Raw genomic sequence first — 17,355 nt, 5'->3', positions numbered from 1 at the left:
CTCTGAACCTCCCCTCATTGAGTCATAGATTGTGAAGATTAGAAACACCACTTTTTATAAGAAGTACTTATAAAGAAGGGCTGGCTTCCTCTGAGTGCCCTTTATGTAATCACTTTCATTGTTCTTAAAACCAGGGGTCCTAGCAAGGATGGGTGGGGCCCAGGACTGGTCTTCCCTGAGCACAGACAATAAGATGGGCACAGGGTCTGCAGAGAATTTAAAGATAAAATGAAACCGATGAGAAGTCAGTATATAAATAGAAACTGTGTCAGTATATAAATGTAAATCCTGTCCATCGTAAAGTACTTTGTCCTGAAAACATCTTGTCTTGGTCCAAGTTCTCAACGATTGATGTGGTAACTGTTGAATTTTAATTAAGCTTCGAATATAGCACATTTTAATTTCTTATCCTATTTTTTTTCTTTTAGAGAGAGAGTGGGGGCAAGAGAAGGGAAGGAGCAGGAGCAGAGGGAGAGAGAGAATCTCAAGCAGACTCGGTGTGGGGCCCAGTCTCACAATCCTGAGATCATGACCTCAGCTGAAATCAGAGTTGGACACTTAGCCGATGGAGCCACCCAGGCGCCCCCTAATTTCTTACCATTTTTAAAAAAGTTTTATTAATTTATCTTAGAGAGAGCAAGAGAGCACAAGCAGGGGAGCAACGGGCAGAGGGAGAGGAAGAAGCAGGATTCCTGCTGAGCAGGGAGCCTGATGCAGGACTCGATCCCAGGACCCCGGGATCATGACCTGAGCTGAAGGCAGATGCTTAACCAATTGAACCACCGAGACTCCCCCCCCCGCATTTCTTTCCATTTAATAAACCTATCCTACGTGGAAGGGAACTTGGAGGTCTCTAAGAAGACAGCGGCCCAGCAGCGCCCATGAACTCAGGAGCACGCATTTTCCTGACTGTTCAGAATCTTGCTCAGCCCTGTCTCCAACCCTGGGGATGCAGTTCTGCACCCCGACAGTAGACTTGAAGCGAAAAGTGGTCACAGAGGACGGTGAAGATACAGGTATTTCAATTCTCTCGTTCTATGTGAGTCCTTGGAGTTTGGGTTTGTGCTTAAAATTTAAAATAGTGAGGGATGGCTGGGTGGCTCAGTTGGTTAAGCCACTGCCTTCAGCTCAGGTCACGATCCCAGGGTCCTGGGATCGAGTCCCCCATGGAGCTCCTTGCTCGGCAGGGAGCCTGCTTTCCTCGCTGCCTCTGCCTGCCTATCTGCCTACTTGTGTGTACACACACTCTCTCTCTCTCTCTGGCAAATAAATAAAATCTTAAAAAAATAAAAATAAAAATAAAATTTAATACAGTGAAACAGTGTGACCACGAAGGGGAGGGGGCTGTTTTTATTTGGTAAGTGCAAACTTTAGTTCATACATGAAGACTATTTGTCTCATATCAAGGTCATTACTGAAAACAGTCCTGCCGTGCAAAGGAGTGGGGCGCTCAGCCACGAGGAACTGGGCAAAGAGCACCCAGGCTTGCCTTGGACTAAAACACAAGCATGGATAGATAAACAGATGTATCTCCTTCCCTGCCCACCTGGGGACACCGCCGTCCCCACCCCCCCCTCCTCCAGCCAGAACCCACCGAGCCCTAGCGTGCCTGTCCATCTACGTCCCCCATCCCATCGCCTCCTTCCCCAGAACTGGGAGGGAGTCTCCCCCTCAGCAAGTCCCTCGGTCTGACCCTATATCCGGTCACTCTTCTTTTTCCTCACCCACCACCCGTTCTGGAAGCCAGGGCCCTCACTTCAAGGTTTGGGGTCCTGGTGGAGATTATGGGGGCCAAAGCCTTTCCCAGCGCCTGCTCGACACCCCCTGTTGTGACCTTTACCAAATTCTACAGTCCAAGCCCTTGTCCTCACACCCCTTCCCCCACTGGCTGGAATGTTGGAGATGCCCCCAGGAGTGGCTGATTTGAATTCGGGTGTTCTGCTCCCCCCATACAGCACCACTCCCCACTTCCCCCAGCTCCAGCCACACCTTGGCTCCCAGAATAGGCACGTTACCGTTATCGTGCTGACTCCTGCCTAGGCGTAAGTGCTGTTCCCTCTGCCTGCAAACCCTGCCTGCTCTTATCCCCTCTGTCTCTGTAAAGACACCTCCAGAAAGCCGTCCCTCACCTTCCCTCTGAACAAGGATCTCAGGATGCCCAGGAATTCCACCTGTTTTCCCGCTGTCGTCTCCCTTTCTGGGCTTTGTTCCAAGGTCGCCGTTGTGTCTCCAGCTCCCACAGAGGGGGCCTCAGAGATGGCCAAATTCAACACAATGGATTTGGTTCTTCCAGACCATCCAGCAGGGCCGGCACACAGTAGGTCTAGCCTGCACGGGCTCATGCACCGTAGGCCGCCTTCCAGAGCCCAGGAAAGCCGGCGGGAGGGAGGCCCCTTGTTGCCAAAAGCAAACAGGCCGCCCAGGGAAGTTTTGCTCTGGGTCACACCCGCCTCTGGGTGCCTGCCAATCTTTCTGCCAGAAACCACAGGCCCAGCCGATACTGCCCAGAGTCCAGGCCACAGGGCTTCGGAGGACTTGGGTCAGCGCTGCAAAGGGGGGTGTCCTGCGGAGCTCCTGCACAGCGTCCCGGGGCTCAGGCTGGGGTCTGGGGCAGGGCTGCGGCGGCCACCCCCTTGGGCTGGGAGGAGCAAGAGAGGCCCCTGCCAGCCTGTCACAGGCTCTTGGCAGCCTGTCACTGGCTCTGGCTTTCACAGGCTCAAACACACACACACACACACACACACACACTGGCAGGCACCCTCTCGGTGGCCTCCACGGTCTCATCTTCAGGTAAATGGGCTCATCCGTGGGAGCATGAGGATGGGGACAGGAGGGGGAATGCAGAGGCCAGTGTGTGCGCACACGTCTCTGTGTGTGTGTGTGTGTGTGTGTGTGTGTGTGTGTGTTTGCGCCTGGGAGTGACCTCACAGTCGCCGGAACATAAAATCTTACAGTAGGTCCTGCCTCCCAGGCTCAGAGCTGGCTCCGTGGGGGACACAGTGACATGAGAGGCACACCACAGACCCACCTTCTGGCCTTCTCCCTCCTCTGCCTCCTCTCAAAGGTAAGGGGGCCCCGGGCCCCAAAATGTCCTGCTGACTTCCTTGGTGTGGTGGGAGAGGATCTCAAGGATCCCCTGGCAGATTTCCTGCAGGTCCCTGGTGTCAGGCATAGCCCAGCTTCCCTCCCCGGTGCCCAGACATTTGTCTCTGGCCAGCTCTGCTGTGCTGCCTTAGGCGAGTCCCTTCTCTCTGAGCCTCAGCTGCTCCCTCAGTTAAATGGGCATAATGATCACAAGGTCTTTGCGAAGATCACAATGGTAATTCATCAGAAGTGCTCAGCACAGGACCTGGACTGTGGCAGGTGTTCCAAAGGAGAGGGCCATGACGGCTGGCAGTCCCCAGAGCCCTTCTACAGCGCTGAAGGGGGTGTCCTCATTATATATGGGAAGACGCAACATACAACCCGCTTTGCCTACCTGGAGCCAGGATTTGGATGGATGTTGGTTTCTACCTGATGGGAAAGTTCATATCGCAAGGGCATTACTGCTGTTGGGTGTGAGTGACCTGCAGACCCGGGCTGAAGAGGGACAGGGAGACGTTCATGGAATAGCAATCTCCTCTCAGGGAACATTTCTCACAAGGTTAGTGAAATATCTGCCTTGCCTAGCATATCCAACAACCTCGTAAGGAATTATTATCCCCTGTTTTCGGGCAAGCAAGGCTCAGAGAGGGCAAGCAGCTTGCCTAAAATCACACAGCAAAGAAACATCAGAGTAATTGAGGCGGTGGAGCCCAGGTGGGCTTGGCTGTGTGGGGAGTAGGGAAGGGGCACTTCTATTTGTGTCTCTCCTGCTGCCCGTGCCTCTTCCCCTACCTGGACCCAGGCCCCAGCTGCTGAGCCCCGTCATTCCCTCAGCAAATGCTGAGTTCCCGATGCCATGGAGACTGGCCCCACCACAAGCCACAATCTCATTGTATGCTCATGCTTTTCTGAGGATCATGGCAGGAGCGTTTCTCTCCTGGATCCTGAGCAGGAGTGGGGGGCAAGGCTGTGAGCCCAGCTGGCATCCTGACCCCACTGTTTTTCTCCCCCAAGGGGCTGAGCAACACCCAATGCCCGGGTGGGTGGCTTGGGTAGTTGGAATAGGGGACTTGGGGTTCCGGGGCCAGGCTCAAATGAAAGACTCAAAGGAAGCTATCTGGGACTCACTGTCCACCCCTCCCTTATTCCCTGTCCCTGGGAGCTGGGCGGGCGGCATCCCGCACAAAATCAGGGACTTAGTCATCACGAACACAGAAAGCCACAATCATCCTCAGGGAGAGAATTCTAAGTCTTCCGGCAGCCTGTGGGCTCCTGGGCTCAGGTCTGCGAACAGGGGCAGGTGGCAGAGACCAGGAATGGACAAAGTCACCATGACCAAGAGCCAGCCATGACTTCATTTAATCCCTGTCCCCATTTCCAGATAGGTGGTCTCACCCCTTTGAGAAGGAAACAGCCTCCTCCCCACAAAGCATTTACATGGTGTGTTGAAGGTCACACAGCCCATCCAGGTACAACCTGGATTTCAACTCTTTTCTAGAATATTCCACGTCCAGGGCTCATCTCCCTGGTGACTGCAGCAAGGCTCTGGGGAAACATCATGAGTCTCCCTGGAGATCCAGGGAGTCCAGAGAAGACAGGTCTCTCCTTGGCTGGGCTCCCTTGACCTCTCACTGTCCCTCCTGAATAAATAGGTAAACTGAGGCAGAGGCTAAGCTGGCAACAGAGCTGCCCAAGAACAAAGGCGGGTTGTGGTGATAAGAGCCTGGGCCTTGGATTCATGTGGTCCTGGATTCCAGTCCTGACTCTACCTCTTATTGGCCTCGTCCCCACACTGTTTTGAGCTTCTGTTTTCTTGGTCTTTCCTGTGGACACAAAATGAGTGCCTCATCTGAAAGGGTTGAATTAGCACATTACAGCTCACGGCATGCCCGTGGTCAATGCTGGCCACATCATCAGTATTATTAGTGGCCCCGCCTGGGTGTCAGGACCAGCACATCCCCCTAAGCCGAGCTCACCCCGTAGGCAGCTTGGGGCGGGAACCCGGGTACAAAGCAGAAGGCTTGTGGCCTGGCACCCCTGCTTTTGGGCAAGAGGGACCCAAGAGCCAATTCTGGTCAGGGGCTCTACTTCTCACTAACCAAGGGAGCCCAACCTCTGCTTTGCACAGGGACCCCAAAGTCTGGCTGATGGCTCCTCAGGGTGATTCCATGAGAATTGTTTCCAGATTTATTACAGTGCAGCACTGGGTTCATAAAGAGGCGCCCTAGATGCTGCCGTAGACTTCCAGACAAACTGGATGCTGCTGGTCCGGACCAGGCTTTGAGGGGCAAGGTTAGGCCATCTTCTCTAGAATCTCTTCAGTATCACCCAGTCTGCAGCATGGAATTCCTGCAGAGATGACGATTCACTCCCCTGCGAGGCCTGGGGCACAGAGCTGCCCGCCTGCCTCCTGACCAGTGCTGTCCCTGCCTGGAACCACCCCCCCACACCCTAGCCCCCCAGACTGGCTGGCCAGTCTGGGGCGGCCCCTGGTGGCTGGGGTGCCAGCTGCAGGCCACTGAAGGCAAGTTTGCAGGACTGGGGGGATCCTGGGGGGGAACAAAGAGGGCCAAGGGTTTCGTTGCCTGCTTTGGGGCCACACAGAAGTTTGGAGGTGATTCATTCTATTTTTGTAAACTGTAAGTCTTCCATCCTCCAGATGAAACCCTTTGGTCCTCCAAAGATCCTATGGAACTAAAGATTGGCCCACCACCAAGGGGGCTACCTGGGAATATCTTGAATTATGCCTGCCTCTGGGTCCCCACCTTCAAATGGACATATGGGGAGACCATGGCATCTGGCTTCTGGCTTGATTGTTTCTCTGTCCTGAGTGTGGAAGAACAAACAGGACACTTGGATCAATACCTTGACCCTGACCGTGGGGGATGGGTCCCTGGCTCAGGCTTTTCCCAATTACAGGATCCTTAAGGAGGAAGCGGGCTCAGCTTTGCAGCTAACACACTCTGACTTTCGGCAAGATGCTTTCTCTCTCTGGAGCTCAGTTTCCCCCATCTCTTCCTGGCAGAGGTGTCAAAATCCTAGCTATGCATCAGAAGCCCCAGGACAGCCCGATAAAAACAGATTCCAGAGCCTGTCCCTGGAAGTTATATTTGGGAAGTCCCAGGGGAGGCCTGGGGATCAGTATTTTACCAAGTTTCCCGACGGATCTGATACATATCCAGAAACATATTCTGGATTGTTCCAAAGATCAAAAACATCTATGATACTGTGTGATTTATTTAGCTGTCAGGACAAATATTTCCAGTCTACATGCTAGAAAATGTGCAGTGCCCTGCCACTGGAATCCTTTGTTTTGTTGATTTTTGCCTTTCTGTAAGCTTCTGAGGGCAGGGCCCGGCTCATCCCTTATAAGTCCTGACCGTGATCATCATGGCTAAGGCAATGAGCATCTAAAGCATAGGCTCTGTGCTCAGGGTTTAACACGCATCATTTCATGTATGAAATCCTGAAAACAATCCTCTGAGTTCAATATTACTGTTACCCCCTTTTCACAGATGAAGAAACTGAGGCTTGGAGAGCTTGAGTAACTTGCCCAAGGTCACTCAGCTAATAAGGAGCAGAGGCAGGACTGCGACTCTAGGCCAAAGTCCTTGCTCGCGACCACAAGGCCACGCTGCCTCTTAGGGAAGGGTGTCGCCACGCTGCCAAGGTTCAAGGCCAGGTCTGTGTGACCCTGGGGCCAACGCGTGGACCCTTCACTGCCCACCTGGAATGCCCGTGGCCGAGTGACATGCTCTGTCTCTGCAGGTGTGTGCCCAGCTGTGCCCGACGCCCTGTGCCTGTCCCTGGCCACCACCCCGATGCCCACTGGGGGTGCCCCTGGTGCTGGACGGCTGCGGCTGCTGCCGGGTGTGTGCACGGCGGCTGGGGGAGCCCTGCGACCACCTCCACGTCTGCGACCCCAGCCAGGGACTGGTCTGCCAACCCAGGGTGGGCTCTGGACTCCGAGGGGCTGTGTGCCTCTGTAAGCAGGTTTGCCGGACGGATGCGGGTGTGTTTGGGAGGGTCAAGGCTGAGGGGTCCTGAGTCCAAGAGAAGCTCTTCTCTATCTCCTCACTTCAGGAGCACCACCTGGTGGCCCACGTTTCCCCAGGCCCTCCCTCGGCTCCTCCCCTCTTGTCTTGGCTTCCACCACGCCGCCCACCGGGACAGCAGCGTCCCCTCATTCCTATCCCTTCAAACCACGACCACTGCCACAGCCAACCTCACACACTTCTCCCCCGAGAAGTCCTCTCAGATTCCTTAAACTGGGAATCACTACCCTTTCTGAGGACCTTCGCAACACTTCTGAGGAAATAAAAGAGCAACCGTTTACTTGGGGGGGAGGGCATGGAGTAATAGGCGTCGGGCGGTATGCTGAAACCTACCCCAGGACCCTCACGTAAATCACATAATCCTCACAAGGACCCTTCGACCTAAGTCCTTCCAGACTCACTTTACAGATGAGCCAGCTGAGGCTCAGTAATATTTACTGGCACGATTACTGTTACACAGCTCGGGACTGGACCACACAGGGTGTGATGCAACACTTCATTCTGCCTTCCTCCTGGAGTGGGAGCCCTAGGACCTGAGTTCGAATCCTGAGTTTGCCATTTACTGGTGACCTGGAGCATGTTCCCTCTCCCACCATTCCAAGCCTTCGTGCCCTTGGATGCTTTCGATCAGAGTTTCTCAACTTTGCTTTTTGGGCCGGACAATTCTTTGTTATCATTCTATATTGGGGGAGGGGAGCTGTCCTGTACCTGGCAGGACCTTCAGCAGCATCCCTGGTCTCTGTTCCCTGGAAGCCCCTAGCATGTCCCTCACCCACAAGTCGTGACACTCTGTCTCAGACAAATGTCCCCTGGGGAACAAAACTGTCTCCAACAGAGAACCACTGCTTTAGAGAAATAGAAAAATGGGAGGGTGTTCTTTGTTTTCTCAGTAAGTCTTACAGAGCAATCTATATCTTTCATCTGTTTGCATGTATCAGTTTAAAAAAAGAACAAGAGAGAGAAGGGCTCATGGATCACTGATAACGAGTCCACTTACAGAAAAAAAGAAAGTTTAAAAAAAAACAAGACTGATAGACATAAAGTTATCAATACTAAATCCTTGTTAAACACTTTTTTTTTTAAATCAGGGGAGTATAATCATGAGAAAATAGTAATTTGTTTTATAAACTCATAGATGATTGCTGAGAAAAATGTATCTAGGGAAAAAAATGAGATAAGTATCACTTATCTTCCCAGGCTGCTGTTTCAACGAGCCAGGACACATCTAAAGCTTTTGGAAGCATTTTATTTATGCAACACTTTCGTAGCCCTTACCATGTGCCAGGCACTAAGGGCTTCACAAATTCCACCTCATTTAATCTCTGGAAATCATACGAAGTTGGTACTAATGTCATCTGCATTTTATAGATGGATGGAAAAAAGAGGCACAGAGAGGTTAGGCAACTTGCCTAAGGTCACACAGCTCATAAGTGGCTGAGCCGGGATTTGAACTCAGGGAGCTGGCTTCACAATCTTCATGTCTGTCACTCTACTGCCTGACCCTCAGCATACGATTAGTCCATATCGGCTATTCCCGTCACTAAGTTTACTAAGGGGCTTTTCTTTTTTTTTTTTTTTTAAAGATTTTATTTATTCATTTGACAGAGAGAGAGATCACAAGTAGGCAGAGAGTCAGGCAGAGGGAGAGAGAGGAGGAAGCAGGCTCCCTGCTGAGCAGAGCGCCCGATGCGGGACTCGATCCCAGGACCCCGAGATCATGACCTGAGCTGAAGGCAGCGGCTTAACCCACTGAGCCACCCAGGCGCCCCCTAAGGGGCTTTTCTTATTCCATCTTGATTCAGACTTTAGACTGTAGCTGGTCTTTGCTTCTTCCTACAACTCCCAGCCGTGGTCAGGCAACATAGTGCCTCATGAGCCAGATCCGGAGGCTGGTGAACCCCACAGATAAAACCTTATAGAGGTGGACTCTAGGTCTTAGCTCTGGGGGGGATATGCTGCCTCAAACTCTCCAGTCAATTCCTAGCCGGACAGACCTCTGACAGCGGACTCTGAGCTGTGTGCGTGTCCACCATAAGCTCCCAACACCCCACACCCCAAGTGTGCAGCCTCCCCAGCTCAGCCAAGGGCACCTCCACACTTCCTGCGACTTGAATTCAAAAGCTTACAGTCATTCTTGATATCTGTCATTCTGTACACCCCACATACTGCCCGCCAGCGAAGTCTTCACAGTATTCTAGAACCTGACATTCTGGCCCCTTCTCAGTCTCTCCACGGCTACCGGCCTGGTCTGAGCCTCACCATCAAGTGTTGGCTGTTGCAGCGGCCCTATAATAGTCTCCCCGCTTCTGTCCTCACCCCCTACTCTGTTCCCAACACAGCAGCCACAGGACAGGGCTCCTTTCAATACATGCATCAGATCACATCCCTTTTTCTCCTCAAGGCCTCCAACAGCTTCCCTCTGCCTCCAAGTAAAAGCCAGCCCTCTCAGTGGCTACAAGGCCCCGTAATGTTCTGCTCCTGTTTTCTTTCTGACCCTGCCTAACTCCCCCTCTCTCTCCTGCTCTCTGCTCCAGCCATGCTGGACTATTCTGTTGCTTAAATACCCTAGCGGAGCTTCCACTGCAGGGCCTTTGCACTGGCTGTTTGCTCTGTCAATGTTCTTTACCCCCAGATATCTGCATGGCGAGTTCCTGCATCTCCTTCTCATCTTTCTCAAATACAACCTTCTCTGGGAGGCCTTCCCCAATCACCATATTCAACACTCCTGAACCTTGCCCCCCATTATTTTTCTAGCTCTAATCACCACTGGACATCATAAACTCTACTTGTTTATAGTGTTTATTTCCATGAGAGCGAAAGCTCCAATGAGGGCAGGATTTTGGCCTGTTTAATCATTGTTGTATCATGAGTCCCTAGCATGCAGTAGGCCCCCGGTAATTAAGCACTGACTGAATGAAACAGCAGGAGTAAGAGCTCCGGGGAGGCTGTAGTAACAGGAAGCTTTCAGGGCACGTGTCCTGTGGGCACGCCCTTTACACACGTGATCTCATTTAATAATGAGGTAGGTCTTATTATTAAAATGACTTTGCAAATGAAAGAACTGGGGTTCAGAGGGGTGAAGTCACCTGCCCGAGGTCACACAGTTTGTAAGTGGCCAAAGGAAAAAAAAAAAAAAATCCCCTGTTGTTCCTTCTCCTGCAAGGGACTCTCAGAGGGAAAGAGGGACGCAGAGATCACCAGATGACAAGACAGGGCTCTGAAGTTATTTGAGGGAGGTTGCCAGACAGGAGGGCATTGGAAGGACCTGGAAGAGGAGGTAGGGTTTTGGCAACTGTATGTGTGTATGGTTGGCAGGGGGTAGGGGCTGGCAGATTGAAGAGTGAGTACCTTAGGAGGTGCCTCCTGGTGTTTGGGACCCCACACAAAGGTACACAGACCCCAGGGTGGGGAGTGGCCACCCAGGGATCCTCAGCCCCGCCCCCAGCCAGCTCTGAGCTGGAGGACCAGGAGAGGTGCCAGGAAACCTTGCTAAAATTATCACCCCTCCAGCTGACTTTCCGAAACAATCCCTCTGTTTACCAGATCTTCTCGGAGACCAGGAGCCCAGGGCTGTGGCCCCAGGAATCTGGTGGGAGACCCCTCAGGATTGAGGGGCAGCTGCCCCTAGTCTAGCGGCCACATGATCCAGGCCCAAGGTCAGGGATTTGGCGTCAGAGGGCTGTGGCTTGGAAGGAGCTGGGAGAGAGCTGGCTCTCGTTCCGTCCTCCCCGAGGAACGGACATTCCCCCACTCGCGTTCACTGAGCATCTGCTATGTTCCAGGCTTTTGGAAAAATGCCTTAAGTACACTAGTTCCTTTAATCCCCCAGTGGCCCTGGGAGCCGGGTAATTTGGCTCAGAGAGGTGCAGTGACCTGTCCCAAGCCCCACAGTTAGCAAGTGGGAACAGGGACTGGCACCCACATCTGCGCAGATCCCAAATCCCTGCATAGGTCCCAAATCCCTGCGTAGGTATGGGCCTGTTGGAGGTTTTATTCTGAAGATCTGGGAAAACCTGCCTTCGGGCAAATCTTTCCCCAGACCCAGCTGAACTGCCCCCGGAGTCTCCAGGACTTTCGGCTCCTCCTTGCTCTGCCCTCCCCCGGGCGGCTCACCTATGCCTCTCCTTGGCTTTTCGTTCTGTCTGGCAGATGGTGACTTTCACATCTGTCCCCTGCCCGGTGCTCCATCTTTCAAGACAAGGACTATGTCTTAGTCCTGTCTAGGATCCCAGTGGCTTGGCACTCAGGAGGGGCACAGGACACATCTCCGGAACCGTAAGAAAACCGAACCCTTTCATGAGTGTCTCTTCTTTGCTGGGTCTTGCACAAGGCATTCATTCAAATGACCTGGGTGTGTCCCAGCCATGCTCTGAGCCAGCATAGGGGGGCCCCGGCCCTCAAGGAGTGCTTGCCCAGTGCAGGAAGTGGGAATAACAGCCATATCTTGAGGGCTTCATTTGAAGAGTGTCCCTTGAGCATCTACTGTATGCCTAGCACGGTGTTAGAAGTTATGGAATATCGTCTCCCGTACCTGAAGGCATGGAGCTGTTCTCATCATTGCTATTGTTAAGGTGACTCAGAGAAGTTAAGCAACTTATCTAAAGTCACAAAGCCAGCAGGTTAAGCCCAGGCCTGGCAGGGGTGATTATACCCTGGCAGAGGCACATTGAAAGTGTGTTGCATGAACTCTCAGTGCGTATGTAAGTTATATATTTAATAATATAGTATATAGTAATTAATTACATTAATAATAACAACAGAGCATCTGGGATCTGTTGAAGGTCTCTTTTATGTTGGATTCATTACATATATCATTTCACTTGGTTTCTACCACAACCCTGTGAAATAAGTGCCATTATAACCCATTTTTCAGATAAGGAAACCGAGGTAAGAAGAAGTAAAGTCGCTTGGCCAAGCTCCATAGCTAATAAAAAGCAGAGTGGGGGCTCCAACCAGGCCAGTGTCCCCACAGCGCCTATGCCAGGATGCGGTACACCACACTGTCTTCCTGCGGGCCCCAGGGGAGGCTGGCGATGGGGACCGGCTGGAGCGCCTTGGCAGCGAGCAGATGCCGAAGGGACCGGGTCCCCAGCAGCATCTTGGCCAGCTCTGCAGAGAGACCGGGTAGACGATGCGGCTGGCAGGGTCTTGCCCAGGGAAAAGCTGGGGGGTCATGGATGGGGGTCCGGTTTCTCCTCTGCAGGGGGAGAGGATGACGGGAGCTGTGAGGTGAACGGCCGCCTGTACCGGGATGGGGAGACCTTCCAGCCCCACTGCCGGATTCGCTGCCAGTGTGAGGACGGGGGCTTCACCTGTGTGCCCCTGTGCAGCGAGGACGTTCGGCTGCCCAGCTGGGACTGTCCGCATCCCAGGAGGGTTGAGGTCCCTGGCAAGTGCTGCCCTGAGTGGGTGTGCGACCAGGGAAGGGAGCTGGGGGTCCGGCCCCTCCCAGCCCAAGGTGAGTGCTGGGTGGGCCCAGGCCGGGGCCAGGGCCACCCTGGGGGGTGGGGCTTCCCCCGAGCCAAGACACTTGGACTTATCAGCTGACCGCTGCTGGGAGGGGCTGGTGGCTGAGGACACTCAGAAAGCCCAGCGGGAGTCACAAGACTTCTTTAAACTGACAAAACAACAAGCAAATAATTCTAAATCATAAATAATGGAAAATAAAAATCGGTGGTGGAGCAGGGAAGGGAAGGGAGGGCTAGGATACTTGGATCGAATGTTCCCATTTCATAGCAGAGGTACACTATTATGATATACACTAGTATTCTATTGCTAATATAGCGCTATGCATTAATAACACATTCATATAATTTAAATATTATAAATATGTAGTTATTTGGGCTTATCCAAAGGGGAACTCAAAACTGAAACAGGTGAAGTGGTTGCCTCTGGGATGTGGGCTTAGGGGTGGTCAGAGATGGAGGAAAGATAGTTACCTCTTGCTATAAACTCTTTAGATCTAGAGAACTTGTTCCTGTTACATTAGTGGGTTATTGTAATTATATGAACACGATCTTTTTAAAGGAAGGCAGCTGAAAAGAAGGCATCAGTTCATTGATGTTGGTGCCGCATCAGAGTAGAGCAGGGTGGGGTTCAGCATGGGGTCTGTCTGGGTTCTAAGCCCGGCTTCTCTATTTCCTAGCTGTGTGACTCTGAGAAAGTTGCTTAACTTCTCTGTGCCTCAGTTCCCCCACCTCTAAGATGAGGGTAAGTGTGTCTAACTTGCAGAGCCATTGTAGGGGTCTGGGGCCAAGCCCAAGGGAAGCAGTCACAGCAGCAGCTCGCACAGAGCACTCCACCCGTGGTGGCTGTCATTACCCCTGTTGTGGAATGGAACACATCCACTTAAATACATACGAGAATGCCAGTGAGTTCATCTTATATATGAAAAATCTGGGTGGGACACTGTAAATGCAATCTCATCTCCGTTACGTGTGTCCGTGTGTGTGCATGTGTGTCCGCGTACGCCCTGCACACACACACAGGTGCATATCACACAGGCTTTCTCAACCTGGGCACGCGTGACACTCGGGCTGGGTGACGCTCTCGTAGGGGAGCTGTCCTGTGCCCTGCAGGGTGTTTAGAAACATCCCTGCTGGGTTCCAGTAGCCTCAGTCCCAGCCGTGTCCATTAAGATGTCTCTGGACATTACCAAAGGAGGGGAGCACAGTCACCGCCAGCTGAGAACCATTTGGTTAAGAAGGACCGGAAGAAAGGACACCACAATATTAAGAAAGCAGAATAAGATGTGAGGAGGAGGAGAAGGTAGACGGTGCCGAGCCTTCCCATCTTGTTCCGGGTCCAGCCTCCCAACCCGAGCAGCTTTGCCACCGAGTCCCAGCACCTCTACTCACAGGCCACAGCCTTCCTCCTGGAAGATGCCATGGGGTGCAGAAATGAGAAACCCACCACGTACTGGGGGACCATCACGGCCGGCACCATCGTAGCTGCCTAGTACCCGGCACAAACGAGGTGCTCACAGCACCGTGCTAAACATGCCCCCTCCGTTATTTTACTCAGTCCTAACTATCCCCCATTGGAAAACTTACATGGGAAGAAACTGAGGTTCAGAGAAGCTAAGGGACGTGACCCCGAGGGCGCCGCTGGCGGCTGGGCTGACTTGGCTGCCAGACCCTGACCTCACAGTGCTGACCTCTCTTTCTTCCCCCAGGACCCCAGTTTTCTGGCCTTGTGGCTCCCCCACCCCCTGGCGCCCCCTGCCCAGAGTGGAGCACAGCCTGGGGCCCCTGCTCAACCACCTGTGGGCTGGGCGTGGCCACTCGGGTGTCCAACCAGAACCGCCTCTGCCGCCTGGAGACCCAGCGCCGCCTCTGCCTGCTTGGGCCCTGTCCACCTGCCAGGGGCCGCGGCCCACGGAACAGCACCTTCTAGAGCAGGGCTGGGGATCTGGGGGCTCAGGGACCGCCCTCCCCAGCAGGCAAGCCAGCGCTTGGGCCCTGAGTAGAAGGCAGATGGCCCCTCCTCACGCCCTTGGCTAGGCAACGGCATCCAGGCCCTGGAGGACCAGAATGTTCACAAGCCGTCTGCTCCATCTGGACCCTGAGATAGAGCCGGGATGTCTGCCCCAGCCCTCTTCCTCTACCTCATGGCCTAGGGGGCTGGCCAAGGTTTCCAGGGTCTTCTGCGCCATTCCCAACAGCCTTTATCAAACATGTGCATAGGCAAGCTTCCCAGCAGATAGGGCAACCAGCTGTCCCTTAATCATCAGGCCGAGGCAGGTGCTGGGCTGGACTGGCTATTTTTCTGGGGGTGTGGTGAAGAGGGACACACAGGTATTCTGAATCTCCTGCTTCTTTTCCTGGAATGACATAAAAATGTCCCTGTATACGTGTCTGTGCAAGAGCTTATAGGTCAGGCTTATGCTGTCTGAGAAAGCTCCCCCACACCCCACCATCTAGGGTAGAATTCAGAGGTCGCATGTTTTGTGAAAGTCACAAGGTGAAATCACACTGTCTGGAAGACAGTCGGAAAACAGGCCTGAGAGTGATCCGTTCAACCCGACTTGTATTCATAGGAATGAACCTTGCTCAGACACCTGCAATGTACCAGGCGCAGAGCTAGACACTTTATATATAGGTTGGTGCTTTGCAACATTTGAGACCAGAGGAAAGTAGGGGAGCATGAAGAATAGCCCCCTGGGGACTGGGAAACATGGCCTGAAATAAACCAACCCAAGTGTGAAATTCTGTCTGAAGTCTCATGTTTTATTGCTTTAAAAAAACAAAAAAAAACTTATGTACAAATTTTCCATCCTCCTCTGTGTTCTACATGTTATGTTTAAAAATAAAAACTGTGTTTTCATCAGACTCCAACCAGGAAATTGGAGAGCACTCTCTGTATTTAAACACGGATTTCTTCTTATTAAACTAATTTTATGGAGGCGCGGTTTACATGCCGTGAAACACACAGGTCTTAACGCACGGTTTATAAAGTCTTTGCCAATGTGAACACCTGTGTGATCAAGACCTCCATCAAGGTCCAAAACATTTCCAGAATCTCAGGAAGTTTCCTTTGGCCCCTTCCTGGTCATCCCCTCTGCCCCTGAAGGCAAACCCTGTTCTGAGTTTTATGACCGAAGAGGATGGAAAGCCGGTTCTCGAATCTCACATCAATAGACTGGGTACTCTTCTATGAATGGCTTCTTTCACTTGGTACCAGCTGTTGGAACGGAGGGTTTGAAGGAGAGCCCAGAAGCTGGAACCTGCCAGCGGAAGATGGAATCACAGCAGGTCCCTTTACTGGGAGCAGGTGCAGCCTTACAGAACTAACAAAAAGCCGACAGCGCTGGGGAGGCAGACCTGGCTTCTGCTGTCCACCACCCCCTGCCCCAGTTTCTAGGGGTGCCTCCCATGGGTCACCCCCACTGGGAAGGTAAGAGGCAAGGGAGCCTGGGAATGTGGGGCAATGAGGTATGAAGCTGAGCAGGGGAAGGTCGACCCAGCTCCCAGGATATGCATGACCCGCCCCTCGGAACAGCTGCCCCCGGCACTTGGCTCAGGGACCACCTCTTCCCAAAACCCCAGATTGAGAATCACAGGCAGCATCTGACCACCCAATCTTCACAGAATAGAACTAACTTCAGGGCACAGAGGAGGACTCTGCTTGGGAAAGTGGTCTGTCCGAAAGCTGGTCTGCAGCTGGGGAGGGATTTTAGCCCACGCCAAGCTGACCTGACTCGAGACTGGGCTGATGGTCTCTCACACGCTGAGTTTCAGTGGGTCAGATTCCGCAAGGTAAACTCTGAACACATGGCCAGGAAAAATTCAGGTATTCTCTCTAGAAGTGATGACAGGCAGGATGAAGACAGCTGCTAGGAGCTTTCCCCACAACTCTATGTTGCACTTGGGACACCCCCTGAAGGAAAGTGCTACTGATGTTCCCATTGTCAGGATGGGATAAATGGAGATTTGGAACCATGAGTGAGTTGTCCTGGGGTTGTGGTGCTGGACCCCTGGCCGGCTGGCTGCAAGGTCTGCGACCTCATTACCCAGCAGCTCGGAACAGAGCGGCACAGGGTGGGCTCGGCCATCTGCCCCGTCTTGGCTCTGAGGTTTCCTAGTGCGATCTTAGGCAGGGTACCTGACTTCTTTATGCTTCAGTGTCCTTTCCTCTAAAACAGGGATGAGGGCATCTACACAGAGGGCTGTTGAGTACTATGTGATTTAAATAACAATTGTAGCCATCATTCTCTGGACCTTTCAGGGCTTTAGTCTTTTCACCTGTAAAATGGGCATAAATAGAAGAGCCCGCCCTATGCTATCACCTGTTGAGCGAGTTCCCATCCCGTAGTGGTGTTGTATCAGGTCAGTCCTTCCTCTGTGTTCACTTGAAATATAATCTGTACAATCCTGCTCCACGATTCTTTGCAAGTCAGAGAGAGATATGAGGCAAAGGCTGAGAATTTTCTTGTTTATAAACAAGAGAAGGTGGTTTTGGGGGCAAGGTTACAGGTAAAAATCAGACTAATCCCCACTGAAACTCAGAGCCCAGAGGTACCGGGCCCAGCCATTCCCCATTATATATTTATTTGTACTTAAATTAAAGATTTTATCTTTAAGTAATCTCTATACCCAACGTGGGGCTCAAACTCACAACCCCAAGATCAAGAGTGTCACTCTCCCCGAAATGAGCCAGCCAGGCACTGCCCCTCCCCCAGTTGTATTTATATTATAATATCCATGTTGTCGCAAGT

At 52.5% G+C, this 17,355-nt stretch overlaps 1 protein-coding gene across 2 annotated transcripts; it reads left to right on the top strand.

The window, feature by feature from the left end:
* Positions 1–2,488: 2,488 nt before the first annotated feature.
* CCN5 (cellular communication network factor 5) lies at positions 2,489–15,346 on the top strand. Of its 2 annotated transcripts, none has more exons than XM_044262979.1 (5): positions 2,489–2,790; positions 2,972–3,064; positions 6,853–7,069; positions 12,343–12,597; positions 14,314–15,346. In XM_044262979.1, exons 2-5 carry the CDS (start codon positions 3,005–3,007, stop codon positions 14,532–14,534), a joined length of 753 nt encoding a protein of 250 aa, XP_044118914.1. In that variant the 5' UTR covers positions 2,489–2,790; positions 2,972–3,004; the 3' UTR covers positions 14,535–15,346. The 2 variants fall into 2 exon arrangements, with proteins under 2 accessions (XP_044118914.1, XP_044118915.1); XM_044262980.1 differs by having other exon boundaries at positions 2,955–3,064.
* Positions 15,347–17,355: the final 2,009 nt, after the last annotated feature.

This window comes from Neovison vison, chromosome 8 (assembly GCF_020171115.1).
Source record: "Neovison vison isolate M4711 chromosome 8, ASM_NN_V1, whole genome shotgun sequence".
Classification (NCBI taxonomy): domain Eukaryota; kingdom Metazoa; phylum Chordata; class Mammalia; order Carnivora; family Mustelidae; genus Neogale; species Neogale vison.
The sequence above is the reverse complement of the archived record's forward strand: the minus strand, read 5'-3'. Positions and strand labels throughout refer to the sequence as shown.